Source organism: Nerophis lumbriciformis, linkage group LG32, assembly GCF_033978685.3.
Source record: "Nerophis lumbriciformis linkage group LG32, RoL_Nlum_v2.1, whole genome shotgun sequence".
Lineage (NCBI taxonomy): Eukaryota > Metazoa > Chordata > Actinopteri > Syngnathiformes > Syngnathidae > Nerophis > Nerophis lumbriciformis.
This window is the reverse complement of record NC_084579.2, coordinates 29,832,984-29,849,294: the sequence shown is the minus strand read 5'-3', so window position 1 is coordinate 29,849,294 and position 16,311 is coordinate 29,832,984. Positions and strand designations below refer to the sequence as shown.

General features: G+C 39.3%; 1 protein-coding gene across 1 annotated transcript in view; it reads left to right on the top strand.

Annotated features, from left to right (window-relative positions):
- The window catches only part of itga1 (integrin, alpha 1), a 168,951-nt gene that overhangs the window by 119,367 nt on the left and 33,273 nt on the right, over positions 1 to 16,311 (top strand). The window contains exons 11-15 of the mRNA XM_061927416.1: positions 4,628 to 4,775; positions 6,857 to 6,999; positions 9,500 to 9,643; positions 11,995 to 12,246; positions 12,319 to 12,449. Of these exons, the coding sequence (XP_061783400.1) occupies positions 4,628 to 4,775; positions 6,857 to 6,999; positions 9,500 to 9,643; positions 11,995 to 12,246; positions 12,319 to 12,449 (818 nt within the window). The remainder of the gene's footprint in view (positions 1 to 4,627; positions 4,776 to 6,856; positions 7,000 to 9,499; positions 9,644 to 11,994; positions 12,247 to 12,318; positions 12,450 to 16,311) is intronic.

Below are 16,311 nucleotides of genomic sequence, written 5' to 3'. Positions count from 1 at the left end.
GGGTAACTTACACATCTGTGAAGGCGCCATTAATGCTGAAAGGTACATACGGGTTTTGGAGCAACATATGTTGCCATCCAAGCAACGTTACCATGGACGCCCCTGCTTATTTCAGCAAGACAATGCCAAGCCACATGTCACATCAACGTGGCTTCATAGTAAAAGAATGCGGGTACTAGACTGGCCTGCCTGTAGTCCAGACCTGTCTCCCATTGAAAATGTGTGGCGCATTATGAAGCCTAAAATACCACAACGGAGACCCCCGGACTGTTGAACAACTTAAGCTGTACATCAAGCAAGAATGGGAAAGAATTCCACCTGAGAAGCTTAAAAAATGTGTCTCCTCAGTTCCCAATCGTTTATTGAGTGTTGTTGAAAGAAAAGGTGATGTAACACAGTGGTGAACATGCCCTTTCCCAACTACTTTGGCACGTGTTGCAGCCATGAAATTCTAAGTTAATTATTATTTGCAAAAAAAAAAAAAGTTTATGAGTTTGAACATCAAATATCTTGTCTTTGTAGTGCATTCAATTGAATATGGGTTGAAAAGGATTTGCAAATCATTGTATTCCGTTTATATTTACATCTAACACAATTTCCCAACTCATATGGAAACGGGGTTTGTAAATAAAAAAGGAATCTTTAAATCCACCAAATCAGTCTCAATATCCTATTATTCAAATTTGATTTAAAGGTTGCATCTTGAAGATCTGCAATAAATCTCATCATGCATACAGAGGTCAAGACCAAAATTATGTTATGCTTTAAGTTGCAAGTAAAAATGAGAATGAGCAAAGTTTGTGTGAGTGCGTGGATATAGGGCACACAGTTGGTGACACAGTATATAGAGTTATAGAACTGCTGTTAACTTGTCAAGGTCAGAATAAAGTTGAAAAAAACGTCAGGCTCTGTGTGTCTCTGACAGGTGGCTACAATAGTTAGTAACACCGTTATTCTTAACACTGTTAGTTAATAAGCTATGCATAGTCTATATTCTGTATGTATTTATATGAATTAATTTTACAGTCCTACCTCAACTCAATTGGTTCTGTAAGCTCTTCACTCAAAACACTTCAAAGTGACCAATTGAAAATAATTTAAATTACGTTTGTAATTTAAGAGCACAATTTTAACATTTAACATACACTATGCCTTTTGAAAAGGAAAAAAAGCAATCTTATAGATAAGGAATAGTGTACAAAAACAATACAATATAATGTACTACTACAGCTACAGTAGTTTTTGAAGTAATGCAATAATAATGTACAATATTTACCTTAGAGGTGGACTTCTACGTTATCTCCTTCCAGCTGCTTCTCTGTCAAGCAGCTTATTCGTATTTTTATGAGTAATGTCGGCAGTTTCGAAGTCAATAGGCCCTTTTCCAACAAAAGTATCTTGAAAAATCTCTACTTCCTGGAACTAGAGGTTCCTGTAGAAGTGTGTAGTTTGTGTTTCCACTGCATTTCACAGTTCAGGGTAGTTTATACAAATCATGTTGATGTCGTATGGTGGAGTGGTTTACTATATTTCTACACAGATATACAGAAAAATAAACTGACAGTTCTTTTACTAAAGTCTAAGTAAATAAAATACAAATCAATAATATACAAAACGATATGATTGTAAAAAATAAAGTGTACCGAATTGTTCATAAGACGTCAGTCAGAAAGTTGTCCTCTTGGTAAATGATGAATTCATGAGGGTCAGGCAGTTCCTTGTGGTCCATTTCAGCTGTAAATAACAATATATAAATAATAAATGTCAGTGTTTATCTCACACCGACAACACAAACACATCGGCTTTAGTGTTAGCTTGTTAGCATTAGCATTCAATTCACTCTGGTTGAGGATAATAACTACACAAATGGAGTGTCGCTGACTACTTTTACAACATGTAATAAAGTAAATAGTTAATATTTAGTGTCATTTACCTTCGTTCCACTTGTGTACTGACTCCTTTTTCCCCACATTTATCAAACTAAGTCTCAGAGTTGTAGGGTTGTGGCTTCGAGTCCAGCTTCATACTCTTCCGTAAATATGTTTAAAAGAGTCTGTCCACTTCTTGTATTGAAATGCAGTTTGTAAAAAATAATAAACTGCAAATAGTTTAAAGACTGCGGCTGGGTAAAACCACTGAAAGAGAGTTTCACTGATCGGCCTTCTTCAACACAAAGATGCCCCACAAAAGTTCCTGCATATCAAAAGCTCCTTCATCTCTGTTGTCAAGTTAGTTGTTATAGAAATAAGAAATAAACAAGTCGCTGCGCATATTCTGATGGCGGTCGTGTTTTTGGAAAAGATTGGCGTTCAACAGCAGAGCCCGTACCCAAAAAGGTTACGGGTACCTTCCAATATATATATATATATATATATATATGTATGTATGTATGTATGTATGTATGTATGTATATTAGAGCTGGGCGATATATCGATATATGCGATATATCGCGGGTTTGTGTCTGCGCGATATAGAAAATGACTATATCGTGACATTCGAGTATACGTTCTCACACAGTTGCTTTTAGCTGCGGGCATTACACTGCAGTCTCTTCCCACTCTGTCTTGTCGCTCCTTCTCACAGACAACAAGTGCACCTTCTTACACACGCCACATACTGTCACGACATACGTATACGCCCTCCTTGAGCAGAGGTAGCAGCATGGCTAAAGTTAGCTGTGATGCGAGTGGGAAGACGAAAGAAAGTAGGTGCGAATCTGGTAACAAATGAAGGAATAATTATTTCCCAAGAAAAACAGCACGGGGCCCATCGTCTGGCGGTGGTTTGGCTTCAAGTGGGAATATGTCGAACAGACAACCGTAATTTGTCAAGTGTGGGGTGAAAGCGTTCCTACAAAAAGTAGCATTACTGCTAATATGTAGCATCATTTGAAAAGTCACCTGAAGAGTACTTGTCAACATCTCCGTTCGGTGCCACACCATCAAAATGCAGAAGCAAACATTTCCACATCAACGCCGTATGAAAAAAAGAGTCAACAGAAGGAGATAATGTCCGCAAGAACCTACCACATAGCGAAGGACGAACACTATTTGATTTCCTATTATGCAGCTCATTTTTATTTGACACTTATTGAAATATCTTGTGTGACATCATGTTTTTAACTAATCGCTTGTTTTAAAATGTCTCTGACAATCTTGCACTTTCTGTTTTGGAAATGACATGAATGTTTGTGCCACTGCTTAATAACTGTTTAATAAATACAGTTTTGGTCAATTGACTTAGTTGTGATTTCCCTCTCTGCCTGAAGGTTTAGTTGCATATATTAATGCAGTATGAAGAAGAATGTTTTAATGTAGACACATAGAATCATAATACTGGTGTGATTATATGCATCAAGTGTTCATTCAAGGCTAAGGCAAAATATCAAGATATATATCGTGTATCGCGATATGGCCGAAAAATATCGAGATATTAAAAAAAAGGCCATATCACCCAGCCATAATGTGTATATATATATATATATATATATATATATATATACATTTTTGTATTTTTTTTTATTGTCTTTAAACATGAGAGCATGACGGAAATACAAGTGGCTACTTCGTTAGGTGCAGTTGAAATACAATATAAAAAATACATAACATGTAACTTAAAGAATACAGTAACAATTATTTTAGAGACAGCTCCGTTCTCAAAACGCTCTTAAACTCCTGTACTTTTGTGTATTTTTTATTACATTTTTAACACTTCTTTTTATTTTATCAGTAATTCCCCCTTTTTTCTATTCCATCCATTTATTATTTATTAAACATTAGTTCCTTCTTTTTTTCTTTCTTTCTTTCTTTCTTTCTTTCTTTCTTTCTTTCTCCCTATTAGAAAATGGTCATGAGAGACATTAAAGAAAGGGGTCAGATCAACCCTAACCCGAACTTGTCCTACTCCTTTTCACACAAGTTGAATCGTGCTATTGTAAACATAAAATGCACTTTAGTGTAATTTTCTACTGATGTGTTCAATGCTGCGCGTTTTTTTTTACAGTTCCCCGCCATACTACAGTGGCACGTCAACTTAAGAGTGTTTTGAGTTAAGAGCTGTCTCTCGGCTAATTATGATAAATGATAAATGGGTTGTACTTGTATAGCGCTTTTCTACCTTCAAGGTACTCAAAGCGCTTTGACACTACTTCCACATTTACCCATTCACACACACATTCACACACTGATGGAGGGAGCTGCCATGCAAGGCGCTAACCAGCACCCATCAGGAGCAAGGGTGAAGTGTCTTGCTCAGGACACAACGGACATGACGAGGTTGGTACTAGGTGGGGATTGAACCAGGGACCCTCGGGTCGCGCACGGCCCATTCTTCCACTGCGCCACGCCGTCCCTAATTGTTATACTTTAAGTTGCAAGCAAAACTTGGAGTTACAAGCATGCCTGCCATTAGTTGACGGAGTGAATGTCACAGTGAACCCGTGAGATCCACCTCAAACATTTGGTCTTACTCGACATAACCTTGTTTTCCACCCATGGTAAGGAAGAAAGTGAATGTAAAAGGCAACATTGATTTGAGGTCAAATCTCCGTCACACAACCAATTAGGCCCGTAAGTTGACGTATTACTGTGTTTTCTACCAATGTTGTTCATGATGTAGTTCTCCACAGGACGGCATGCTGCTGGGAGCTGTGGGAGCGTACGACTGGAATGGAACTGTCATAATGCACACCGATGGGGGAACAATCTATCCAGATAAGAACCACTTCTTCAACCCCAAAACTGAAGCCGGGTACGAAAGACTGGCTGGTTATTTAGGTGAGTGAAACGAAACAAAACTACTTTACAGCCTTTTTTTTTTTTTACGCGTCTTGTACCTTTCTGCAGAATGAATAGAGGGTGACACTTTAGTATGGGGAACATATTCTTTTTTTTTTGTGTTCTGTCCAGCTTCTCAGGCAAATCATATAGTTGATGTAGATGCCCATGTCGGCTGTTCACATTTACTTTACAAAAGAGAAGTGTAGGATACTTCTCTTGTTGCCTTATTTGTATTTGACTTTATTAAATGTATTTATATTATCATTTAGTGCAGCCGGGCCGGAGCAGGAGGGGATAGAAAGAGAAAAAAAAAGAAGACAGAGGGGGAAATTGTGGGGACAAGAGGGGGATTAGACAGAGAGACAAAAACAACAACAGCAAACAACAACAACAACAACAACAATAGAGCAACATCAGCAAATACGACATGTACAAATATGATGGTAAAGTAATAGCAAATAAGCAGTTAGTGAAAAATAAAAAAAATAATACAGAAATGAACATATTCTAAGTAACACAGACTTAATTAAGAGTTATTTGGACAGTAGGGGAACATATTGTAAGTAACAAAGACTTAATTTAGAGTTATTTGGTTAGGTTTCGGGTTGAGGTTAGGGTTAGGGTTAGGGTTAGGGTTAGAGGGTTAGGGTTAGGGTTAGTGTTAGGGCCATTCAAGATTCAAGATTGTTTATTGTCATATGCACAGTTAAACAGACAGTTTGCTGTACAATGAAAATCTTACTTTGCTCGTTCACCCTTCAACAAGTCACACGGTACTTAGCTAAAAATAAAAAATAAAAATAAAAATGTATATACAAGGCACAGTAAGTAACATAACATTATTGCACATTCTGATTGACAGTCAACAGTATAAATATGGAGGTGACATTTGGTCACAGCAGCAGTTAAAGTGTCTTTAGTGATCAAAGGTGAAAAGTGTCTACAGTGATGGTTCACAGTTCGGGGGTGGTCATTGTAGCTGTCTTTTGTTCAAAAAGACAAAAGTAAAACGGGGGGGTGGCATTCACAAGTTAGCATTCACAAGCCTGATAGCCTGTGGGTAGAAACTGTTTGTCAGTCTTGTAGTCCTGGATTTCAGGCTCCTGTATCGTCTGCCTGATGGTAGGAGGCTGAAGAGACTGTGCTGGGGGTGTGTACTGTCCTTTATGATGTTGTGTGCTCTCCTGGTGGCCCTGGTAGAGTACACGTCCTGTAGTGAGGGGAAGGCTGCTCCTGATATGTACTGAGCAGTTTTAATCACTCGCTGGAGTGCCTTCCTGTCCTTAGCAGTGCAGTTTCCATACCAGACCGTGATTGAGCTGGTAAGGACACTCTCAACCGTACTTCTATAGAAGTTGCTGAGAATTTTGGGTGGCATGCCAAATTTTCTCAGCCTTCTTAGGAGGTACAGTCGCTGCTGGGCTTTCTTTATTGTTTGTTGGGTGTTGTGATCCCAGGTGAGGTCCTCGCTGATGTGGGTCCCGAGGAATTTAAAGGTTTTCACCCTGTCCACCTTTGCCCCCCCTATGTACAGAGGCCATACAGAATGAGGCATGAATAAGTACTTAATAATGACTAATTAAGAGCCAAAATGTTACTAATTTGCATGTTTATAAGCAACTAATTAATGGTGAATATGTTCCCCATACTAAAGCGTTACCGAATAGAGAATCTGCCTTTTTTCAGTTGTACAGCATCTACTTTTGGCTGCAGATGTCTTGCTCTTGTCTCTGTGCACATAAATAATATACAACATCTTCTCTTGCCGTCTCGATGCCTTTTATGGGCCTTGCAGCAACCCAAGCATCTTATTATCGACTTATTTAATCATCCTGTCGTTATGAAGAGCACACTCCGCTTCTATGCCGGTCTACTGTAAACTCAGCTGTTGGCACACGCTCTCACCTCCATGCCTTTGTCTGCGGCGTGTGCCTTCCTCTCTGCTCGTTCTTGTCATTGCATTGTCCAGCTGGTTGGGTTTTAAAAGCCAGACGTAGACATTTGTCAGAAGAAGCCTTCCGAAAATAAATGTTTTTCTCCCCTACCGTGACAAGAGATGTGTATGCTTGTTTGCGTAGGTTATGACGTCCAATCGGCGTCCACCCCCGATGGCGTGCTGTACATCACGGGGGCGCCACGTTACAACCACACGGGTCGTGTTGTTATCTATCGGCTGGAGGACAAAGACGTCGTTGTCTCGCAGACGTTGAGAGGAGAGCAAGTGAGTATGTTCACTGTAGAGTGGGCTTGATGGTTCTAATAGGAAATACTGTTGCTTTCATATTGACTGGCCAGCATCTAGCAGCCTTATATACCTCACTGGACAAAATACCCTCTTAAATGAGTAAAAAAAAATATGAATACAAGTTATATTTGCTTGTAAAAAGCGGAAAAACCTGCAAATGGAACAAGTCAAAATTGTCTTGGTAAGATTTCTTGAAATAAGAGATTATATTTAAGCTTTAAAAACTTAGGTGATCTTTAAATGAGCACTAAAAAGTTATTATTGGCTATACTTACTAGCATTGTGAAGTTTGTGTCTTATAACTCACTTGTGATGCTCAGAAGTAGTATTTTTTTTCCTCAGAAGATCTATTCTATGTTAGCTACCTCTCTTTGTTTATAATGTATTTTTTCTGCTGGCCTTTTTTTGGCTGCAGCTGTTAGATATACTGTAATATTGTACATGGTAATTGGGATTTGTTATATATTGTATATATTACATAAAAATATAATATAATATATCAGTATATGTTATATACTGTATATATAATATGTAAATATTACATATATCTTATATTTTATATTGCTACTATGTTACATTTTTTGTCTACTTAATACCTTGTGAGTTCAAACCCCGGCCGAGTCATACCAAAGACTATAAAAATGGGACCCGTTACATCCCTGCTAAGCACTCAGCATCAAGGGTTGGAATTGGGGGTTAAATCACCAAAAATTATTCCCGGGCGCGGCCACCGCTGCTGCCCACTGCTCCCCTCACCTCCCAGGGGGTGATCAAGGGTGATGGGTCAAATGCAGAGAATAATTTCGCCACACCTAGTGTGTGTGTGACAATCATTGGTACTTTATTATCCTTTCCATCCTCTGAAACTGAGCTACTGTGTGTAACAATTTCCCTTGTGGCTCAATAAAGTTTGTCTAAGTCTAAGTCTAAAACAAGTGCTCATGCCTCAATGAAAAAACTACTATTCCTATAAACTTGTATTAAGTTTGTTTAGATATTTTGGCAGGAAATATATACTTGGTGAGATTGTGAGTTTTTCCACTGCTCTGGTCCGAAGAACACCAAATATTTTTTTCTCATAAGAAATCATGTAAATCCAAATAATCTGTTCCAGACACCCAAATCATATTAACACAAAACACATTTTATAGAGAATAAGTATTAAATTGTCTCCATCCCGTGGGACCATAGGATTGATTTTGGGGCCAATATATGCCTTTTCCAACTGATCTTTACTGCAGATGTGTCCCAGTGTTTACACGGCTGAAGATTTTATTCATGTGAAAGATTCCTTTTAAAAGGGATGCAAGCTCAGGAAGACACAGTTACATTTTTGGATTCCTTATTACACACACGCAGGAGTTGCATGAATTTCAGGAGGGTATGTGTCTTGCCAGAGCAAACTAGCCACGTCTTCTATCCACAGTGCGAAGCCTCTTCTAAGATACTAATCCTATACTAAGTTTCTTCCATATAACATTATCACTGGAAGACTCGAGGAAAAATAATGGCTATGCATGCTACACACACCCACCAAGCAGAATAAATGACAAAAAAAGCTAATCGTAGGGGTGATCAATCCAGATGTCAACACTATCGATACCTAGTGTAGTATCAGTGTATAAACAATACTTATCTGATTAAAACAACATTTTTTATATTTCTTGTTATTATTATTTTTTAAATGGGGTCGTTTTTGTTATTGTTTCTCTGGATATAGGAAGTCTTTGAGGGCAAAACCCAATAGTTAAAGTACCAATGATTGTCACACACACACTAGATGTGGCGAAATTATTCTCTGTATTTGACCCATCACCCTTGATCACCCCCTGGGAGGTGAGGGGAGCAGTGGGCAGCAGCGGTGGCCGCGCCCGGGAATAATTTTTGGTGATTTAACCCCCCAATTATATAAACTATCAGACTGCGTGGTCGGTGGTAGTGGGTTTCAGTAGGCCTTTAAGGTTTATTGGCGCACTGTCCTTCTCCCTACGTCCGTGTACCACTCCGTACAGCGGCGTTTTAAAAAGTCGTACATTTTACTTTTTTGAAACCGATACCGATAATTTCCGATATTACATTTTAAAGCATTTATCGGCCGATAACATCGGCAGTCCGATGTTATCGGACATATTTAATGACAATGGATTAGATTTATACAGCGCTTTCTGTTGTTCAACGTTCTGTGTGCGTTCTAAGAACAGATAAATTACCCACACACATAATAAAGATGATTAAATGGATTCCCTGACTGGAATCTGCCTTTAGTGTCCCAACCCTTTAAGAAGCACTATCCAATCTTCACAGAGACACCAACACGTGATTTCTTAGTTGGTTACGCGCAATATTTAGCCGTATAGCAACTCCACATTTTAGTTGATAATCATATAAAAAAATTTGGCATACAAAAATCGAGGTACCACTGTTTTGATATTTTTGTGGTCTAAATTTAGTATATTTTGTCCTGCCTCTTTTGCAGATCGGGTCGTACTTTGGCAGCGTCTTACAGACTCTAGATGTGGATGGCGACTCTTACACCGATCTCCTCCTGGTTGGCGCTCCGATGTACATGGGCTCAGAAAGAGACGAGCAGGGCCTGGTTTACGTCTACAAGCTTAAGCAGGTACGAATGAATGAATAAGGCTACAATATCGTCTATAGCAGGGGTGTCAAACTCATTTTAGATCGGGGGCCACATGGAGAAAAATCTACTCCCAAGTGGGCCGGACTGCTAAAATCACGGCATGATAACTTAAAAATAAAGACAACTTCAGATAGTTTTTTTTGTTTAAAAATAGGACAAGCACATTCTGAAAATGTACAAATCATAATGTTGTTAGGTTTTTTTACACTTACATGTTGCGGTTAATAGTATCGCATTGACTATTGTAATTTTCTTTGCCAAATTCATTTTAAAACCCGTGGAGATCTTGCATTGCAGGCTATAGCTCCCAAGCTCTGGAACAATTTGCACCAGTCTCGCCGTGATCTTGACTGTGTTGAAACTTTTAAGAAACATTTGAAAACGTCTCTTTTTGGTAAAGCTTTTAGCTAATGCACCTTTTAACTATCATTTTTAATCCACTTTGTATCCTTTTTATGATGTCGCCCTTGTTGTTTTAATTTAATTGTGGTTTTACTTCACCCATATTTTGTACAGCGCTTTGTGATTTTATCTGTGAAAAGTGCTTTAAAAAATAAAACGTACTTCTATCTTTATTTGTCGTTTTTTATACTTTCTGAATGCATTACGTGATAATGTTCATCAGTCAACTCATTGGTGTTCATTTTCAATCTATCACTATAAAAAAGTAATATCAAAATCAAATTACAGTTATTTATGCAATTTGCTAATTTTCCTCGACTGGTGCACTAACATCATGTGGTTTCTTTTTTTTTTTTTTACATATGTAGCATAATCTAAAAAGATGCAAAGAATTGCGATTGTGACATGTAGTGGACACATTTAGAACAGCAGTTTCTTTCATTCAAAAATTTCGGCTAATTTTTATACTTTGCAAACTCATCCCGCGGGCCGGATAAAACCTGTTCGCGGGCCTGATCCGGCCCATGGGCCGTACATTTGACACCCCAGGTCTATAGCAAGGATTCACAAACTGTGGTACGCAGGCTCCATCTAGTGATATGCCAAAGAATCACTTGATTCAAGTACAGTGTTTTATTTTCCTACGTTCGAACACAGTGTTACTGTTCAAACTTTGTGTCATGTTACAGTGGCCAAAAATATTAAATATACAGTCGTGGTCAAAAGTTGACATACACTTGTAAAGAACATAATGTCATGGCTGTCTTGAGTTTTCAACAATTTCTACAACTCTTATTTTTTTGTGATGGAGTGATTGGAGCACATACTTGTTGGGACGTTATAGCTCAGTTGGTAGAGTGTCCGTGCCAGCAACTTGAGGGTTCCAGGTTCGATCCCATCCTTTCTGCCATCCTAGTCACTGCCATTGTGTCTATGGGCAAGACACTTTACCCACCTGCTCCCAGTGCCACCCACACTGGTTTGAATGTAATTTAGATATTGGGTTTCACTATGAAAAGCGCTTTGAGTCACTAGAGAAAAGCGCTATATAAATATCATTCACTTCACTTCACTTCACAAAAAACTATTTATGAAGTTTGGTTCTTTTATGAAAGTTCTGTGGTCAGATGAAACAAAAATGTAGCTGTTTGGCCACAATACCCAGCAATATGTTTGGAGGAGAAAAGGGGAGGCCTTTAATCCCAGGACCACCATTCCTACCGTCAAGCATGGTGGTGGTAGTATTATGCTCTGGGCCTGTTTTGCTGCCAATGAAACTGGTGCTTTACAGAGAGTAAATGGGACGATGAAAAAGGAGGATTACCTCCAAATTCTTCAAGACAACCTAAAATCGTCAGCCCGGAGGTTGGGTCTTGGGCGCAGTTGGGTGTTCCAACAGGACAATGACCCCAAACACACGTCAAAAGTGGTAAAGGAATGGTTCAATCAGGTTAGAATTAAGGTTTTAGAATGGCCTTCCCAAAGTCCTGACCAAAAGCGCCTTATTGCAGTGAAACTTGCCAGGGGACATGTAACCACATATTAACATTGCTGTATGTATACTTTTGACCCAGCAGATATGGTCACATTTTAAGTAGACCCGTAATAAATTCATACAAGAACCAAACTTCATGAATGTTTTTTGTGACAAACAAGTATGTGCTCCAATCACTCTATCACAAACAAATAAGATGGAAACAAAATGATTGGAAAAGTCATGACATTATGTTCTTTACAAGTGTCTGTAAACTTTTGACCACGACTGTACTTGTCAAATAAAACCTCTGAATACTTGGACCTACTATGCTACTGTATTTTATTGTTGGTCATTATGGTGGCACTTGGAGAGCTTAGTTTTTTGGTGCTTAGTGAAAAAAGTTTGAGAACCACTGGTCTATAGATGACTCTGTGTACTCTCCCCCGACCAGGATGGCCAGTTTGAGTACGAGTTCACGTTAAAGCCCATCAACCAGTCGTGCTGCACTGCCCACTCGTCCAGCTGCACTCACAAAAACGAGCCGTGCGGGGCCCGCTTCGGCACGGCCATCGCGGCCGTATTGGATCTCAACCTCGACGGCTTCAACGACGTGGCCATAGGCGCGCCCTTTGAAAATGACCACAAGGGGGGAGTCTACATCTATCACGGGGACAAAAGGTCACTGAAGGAAAAATTTGTGCAGGTGAGTACCACCAGTGCACTGTTTGGAAGGATTGAGACAGGTATGCTTTAATTGTTGAAATTGTCTCGTCAGCACATCCCAGCAGGGGGGGAGAACGACAAGATGAAGTTCTTTGGTCAGTCCATACATGGAGTCATGGATCTGAATGGAGACGGAATCACCGATGTTACTATAGGGGGTCTTGGAGGGGCCTCGCTCTTCTGGTGAGACATGAAACACTCGATAATTAGACTTTTCAAAACAAATATTGCCACTCACACTAGAATGTGTTACTCTTGACGTACTGTCGCTTACAGCGAACTCATTAAAACAGTATAACGACATTGGTTAAGTTACTGCTGGGTTGTGCAATACCAGCGTCCTCCGTAGTGGACTTTTGTTTTTGGTCAACTTTTTTGTTAAAAAAGTAACCCTTGTTTTGCAATATTGCTGTTTTTTTAGGAGGATATATGTGTTCTCTTTTAACTTTCTCATTCACCCCAAATTATTGTTAAAGTAAACACACACACACACACATATACCGTATTTTTCGGACTATAAGTCACAGTTTTTTTCATAGTTTGGCCGGGGGTGCGACTTATACTCAGCAGCGACTTATGTGTGAAATTATTAACACATTACCGTAAAATATCAAATAATATTATTTAGCTCATTCACGTAAGAGACTAGACGTATAAGATTTCATGGGATTTAGCGATTAGGAGTGACAGATTGTATAGCATGTTCTATATGTTATAGTTATTTGAATGACTCTTACCATAATATGTTACGTTAACATACCAGTTGGTTATTTATGCCTCATATAACGTACACTTATTCAGCCTGTTGTTCACTATTATTTATTTATTTTAAATTGCCTTTCAAATGTCTATTCTTGGTGTTGGGTTTTATCAAATAAATTTCCCCCAAAAATGGGATTTATACTCCAGTGCGACTTACATATGATTTTTTCCTTCTTTAGTATGCATTTTCGGCTGGTGCAATTTATACTCCAGAGCGACTTATACTCCGAAAAATACGGTACTGTATAGGGATGTCCCGATCCGATATTTGGATCGGATCGGCCGCCGATATTTGCAAAAAAATGCGTATCGGCAAGGCATGGGAAAATGCCGATCCAGATCCAGTTTAAAAAAAAACTCTGGTCCGTGTTTTCCAACGCACCGATTTAAATAATACATTCCACTTTTCAGCTGCGCCCTAATTTACGTTCCGCATTTTCCAGCACACCTTCAACACATCCACAGGTCTGTGGATTTTCACGCAGTTGCTTTTAGCTGCTGGCATTACACGACAGGCTCTTCTCACTCTTTCCTGTGTCTCCTTCTCGCACCTTCTTACACACGTCACATACTGTCACGACATACGTCACATACGTATACGCCCTCGCGGAGCAGAGAGGTTGCAGCATGGCTATGGCTAACGTTAGCTGTAATGCTAGCGCAGCTGTGCGAGCAACCTTCCCTCTAAGGTGCGCGCCTGTGCAATTGCGCACTGCTCAAGCGTCCTCTGCACACGGCAAATCTATGCCACGCACAAAATCAAATTAAAAAATAAGCGCATAACAATTTTCAACACACGGACACGATAGAGAAAACAGTTTTCGTCATCATTGTTCAAATATTGTAACGTCTGTCGAGACGCTTATCTCCATTCGGTGCCACACACCCACCCACACCATCAAAATGCCGAGGCAAACATTTCCAGATCGACACCGTATGAAAAAAATAGTGATTTTTTTAGTTGTGATTTCCTTCTTTGCATGAAAGTTTAAAAGTAGCATATATTAATGCAGTATGAAGAAGAATGTTTTAATGTAGACACATAGAATCATTTTACTGCTGTGATTATATGCATCAAGTGTTCATTCAAGGCTAAGGCAAAATATCCACATATATATCGTGTATATATCGCAATATTAAAAAAAGGCCATATCGCCCAGCCCTAGTTCAATGATGCCATTTCTGTTTGTCATGTATCATTTTGTCTATTTTGTGTTTATCCTTGAATAAACAGGTCAGTTTCTTGTTACCAACCATTGTGTATTATTCAAACTCCCCTAATTCAGCTGGCTAGTTGTTATCAAGAGTACTAAAACCCTTTTCAACATGATTCTGACAACTAAGTAGGCTAAATAACTTTAAACTTTAATACATGCTCAGATAGGCCAGTATCGGTCAGTATCGGTATCGGATCGGAAGTGCAAAAACAATATCGGTATCGGATCGGAAGTGCAAAAACCTGGATCGGAACATCCCTAGTACTGTACATACAGTATTAAGGGTGTCAAAAAAATGTGATTCATGAATGAATCATGATTCTTACTCGTAACAATTCTTATCGATTCCAAAAAATCAAAAATCAATAAAAAAAAATAAAAAAAAGTTTTATTTTTTTTAAATCCGTCCAGTTCAGACACTCAGGCAAATCATATTCTTGATCTGTTGCACAGATTTACTTTGGAAAAGAGAAGTGTGGTATACTTCTCTTGCCTTATTTGTATTTGACTTTCTGAAATGTTTGGGTGGAATTATATTTTTAAAAAACATTTTCCAAAAGGGACAAGCGGTAGAAAATGGATGGATAATATGGAAATGTATCAGAGCTATTATCTATTTTACGGAGGAATGTAGTTAATCATAGAACTGGCACCCGATGTTATTAAAAAAGTATGGATTTTGAATCGGTTTAAATAGAGAATCGATTCCAAATCCAATCGTTATCCCCAAGATTCACAGCCCTACACAGGATATATGTATGTATGTATGTAGGTTTTAAAAATGGAATCGTCCTTGTTGCATTTGTTTTGGCAACTTCAACCCTAAACTAACACCCTCCCCGGATTGTTAATAATCAATTGTAAACAATCAAATGTAGATACTTTTCTTATGCCCTCTGATCTCTCTCTCTCTCTCTATGTCCACTACTTGCTGTACATATCCTACCAAGTCAGACCTACACTGTTTCAATATCCATTTCTCTGTTCTCAATTGTTGATGACTGATGATAACAACCAAACCCCACCCCCCCCCACCCCCCCACCCCCGCCACTCCACACCCCGGATTGTAAATAATTCAATGTATATGCCCTGATGATTATCTTGTGTGATGACTGTATTATGATGATAGTATATCCATCCATCCATTTTCTACCGCTTATTCCCTTTGGGGTCGCGGGGGGCGCTGGAGCCTATCTCAGCTACAATCGGGCGGAAGGCGGGGTACACCCTGGATAAGTCGCCACCTCATCGCAGGGCCAACACAGATAGACAGACAACATTCACACTCACATCCACACACTAGGGCCAATTTAGTGTTGCCAATCAACTTATCCCCAGGTGCATGTCTTGATAGTATAGTATATACCGGTAGGTATATATATATATGCATGATAGTATATATGATAGTATATATCTGTATCATGAATCAATTTAAGTGGACCCCGACTTAATCAAGTTGAAAAACATATTCGGGTGTTACCATTTAGTGGTCAATTGTACGGAATATGTACTTCACTGTGCAACCTACTGATAAAAGTCTCAATCAATCAATCAAAGACTGCCATCTACTGGATTGGAGGTGTAGTGCAGCCACAACAACAAGACTATGAGTTTTCTGCTCCGAACAATATTGTACACTGGGGCAGAAAAGGGCCTGACGCAAACTGTTCCCACAAAGCAAACAATTGTTGAAGAAATGATGTCTTATATTGTTGGGGGAGCATCGGTAACCTGAGTATCATCCCACACGTCCTCCGTTTAGACAGCTGTCCAAGTCCCACCGGACTTATAGACTTCCTAAAGATCTGTCTATTCAAATCTTTGCTGTCTAATACAGCCTTCACCCCGTTAGGTTTTCAAACGTCAGCCGCCGCCATGACTCAACTCCCAAAGAGATATTCTCCCACACGTTTTCCCTCCTGGCTGAGAGCTGTGTGAAAGCTCCACGTCCCAAGTGGCTTCCAGTTCAAATTGGATTTTGGCAAGCTCGTTGGCTCCGTTTGCTAATAGAGAGAGCTGAGGCCGCGGTTTATTGCTCGCAATGCATCTGTTCCCTTCCCTTAGA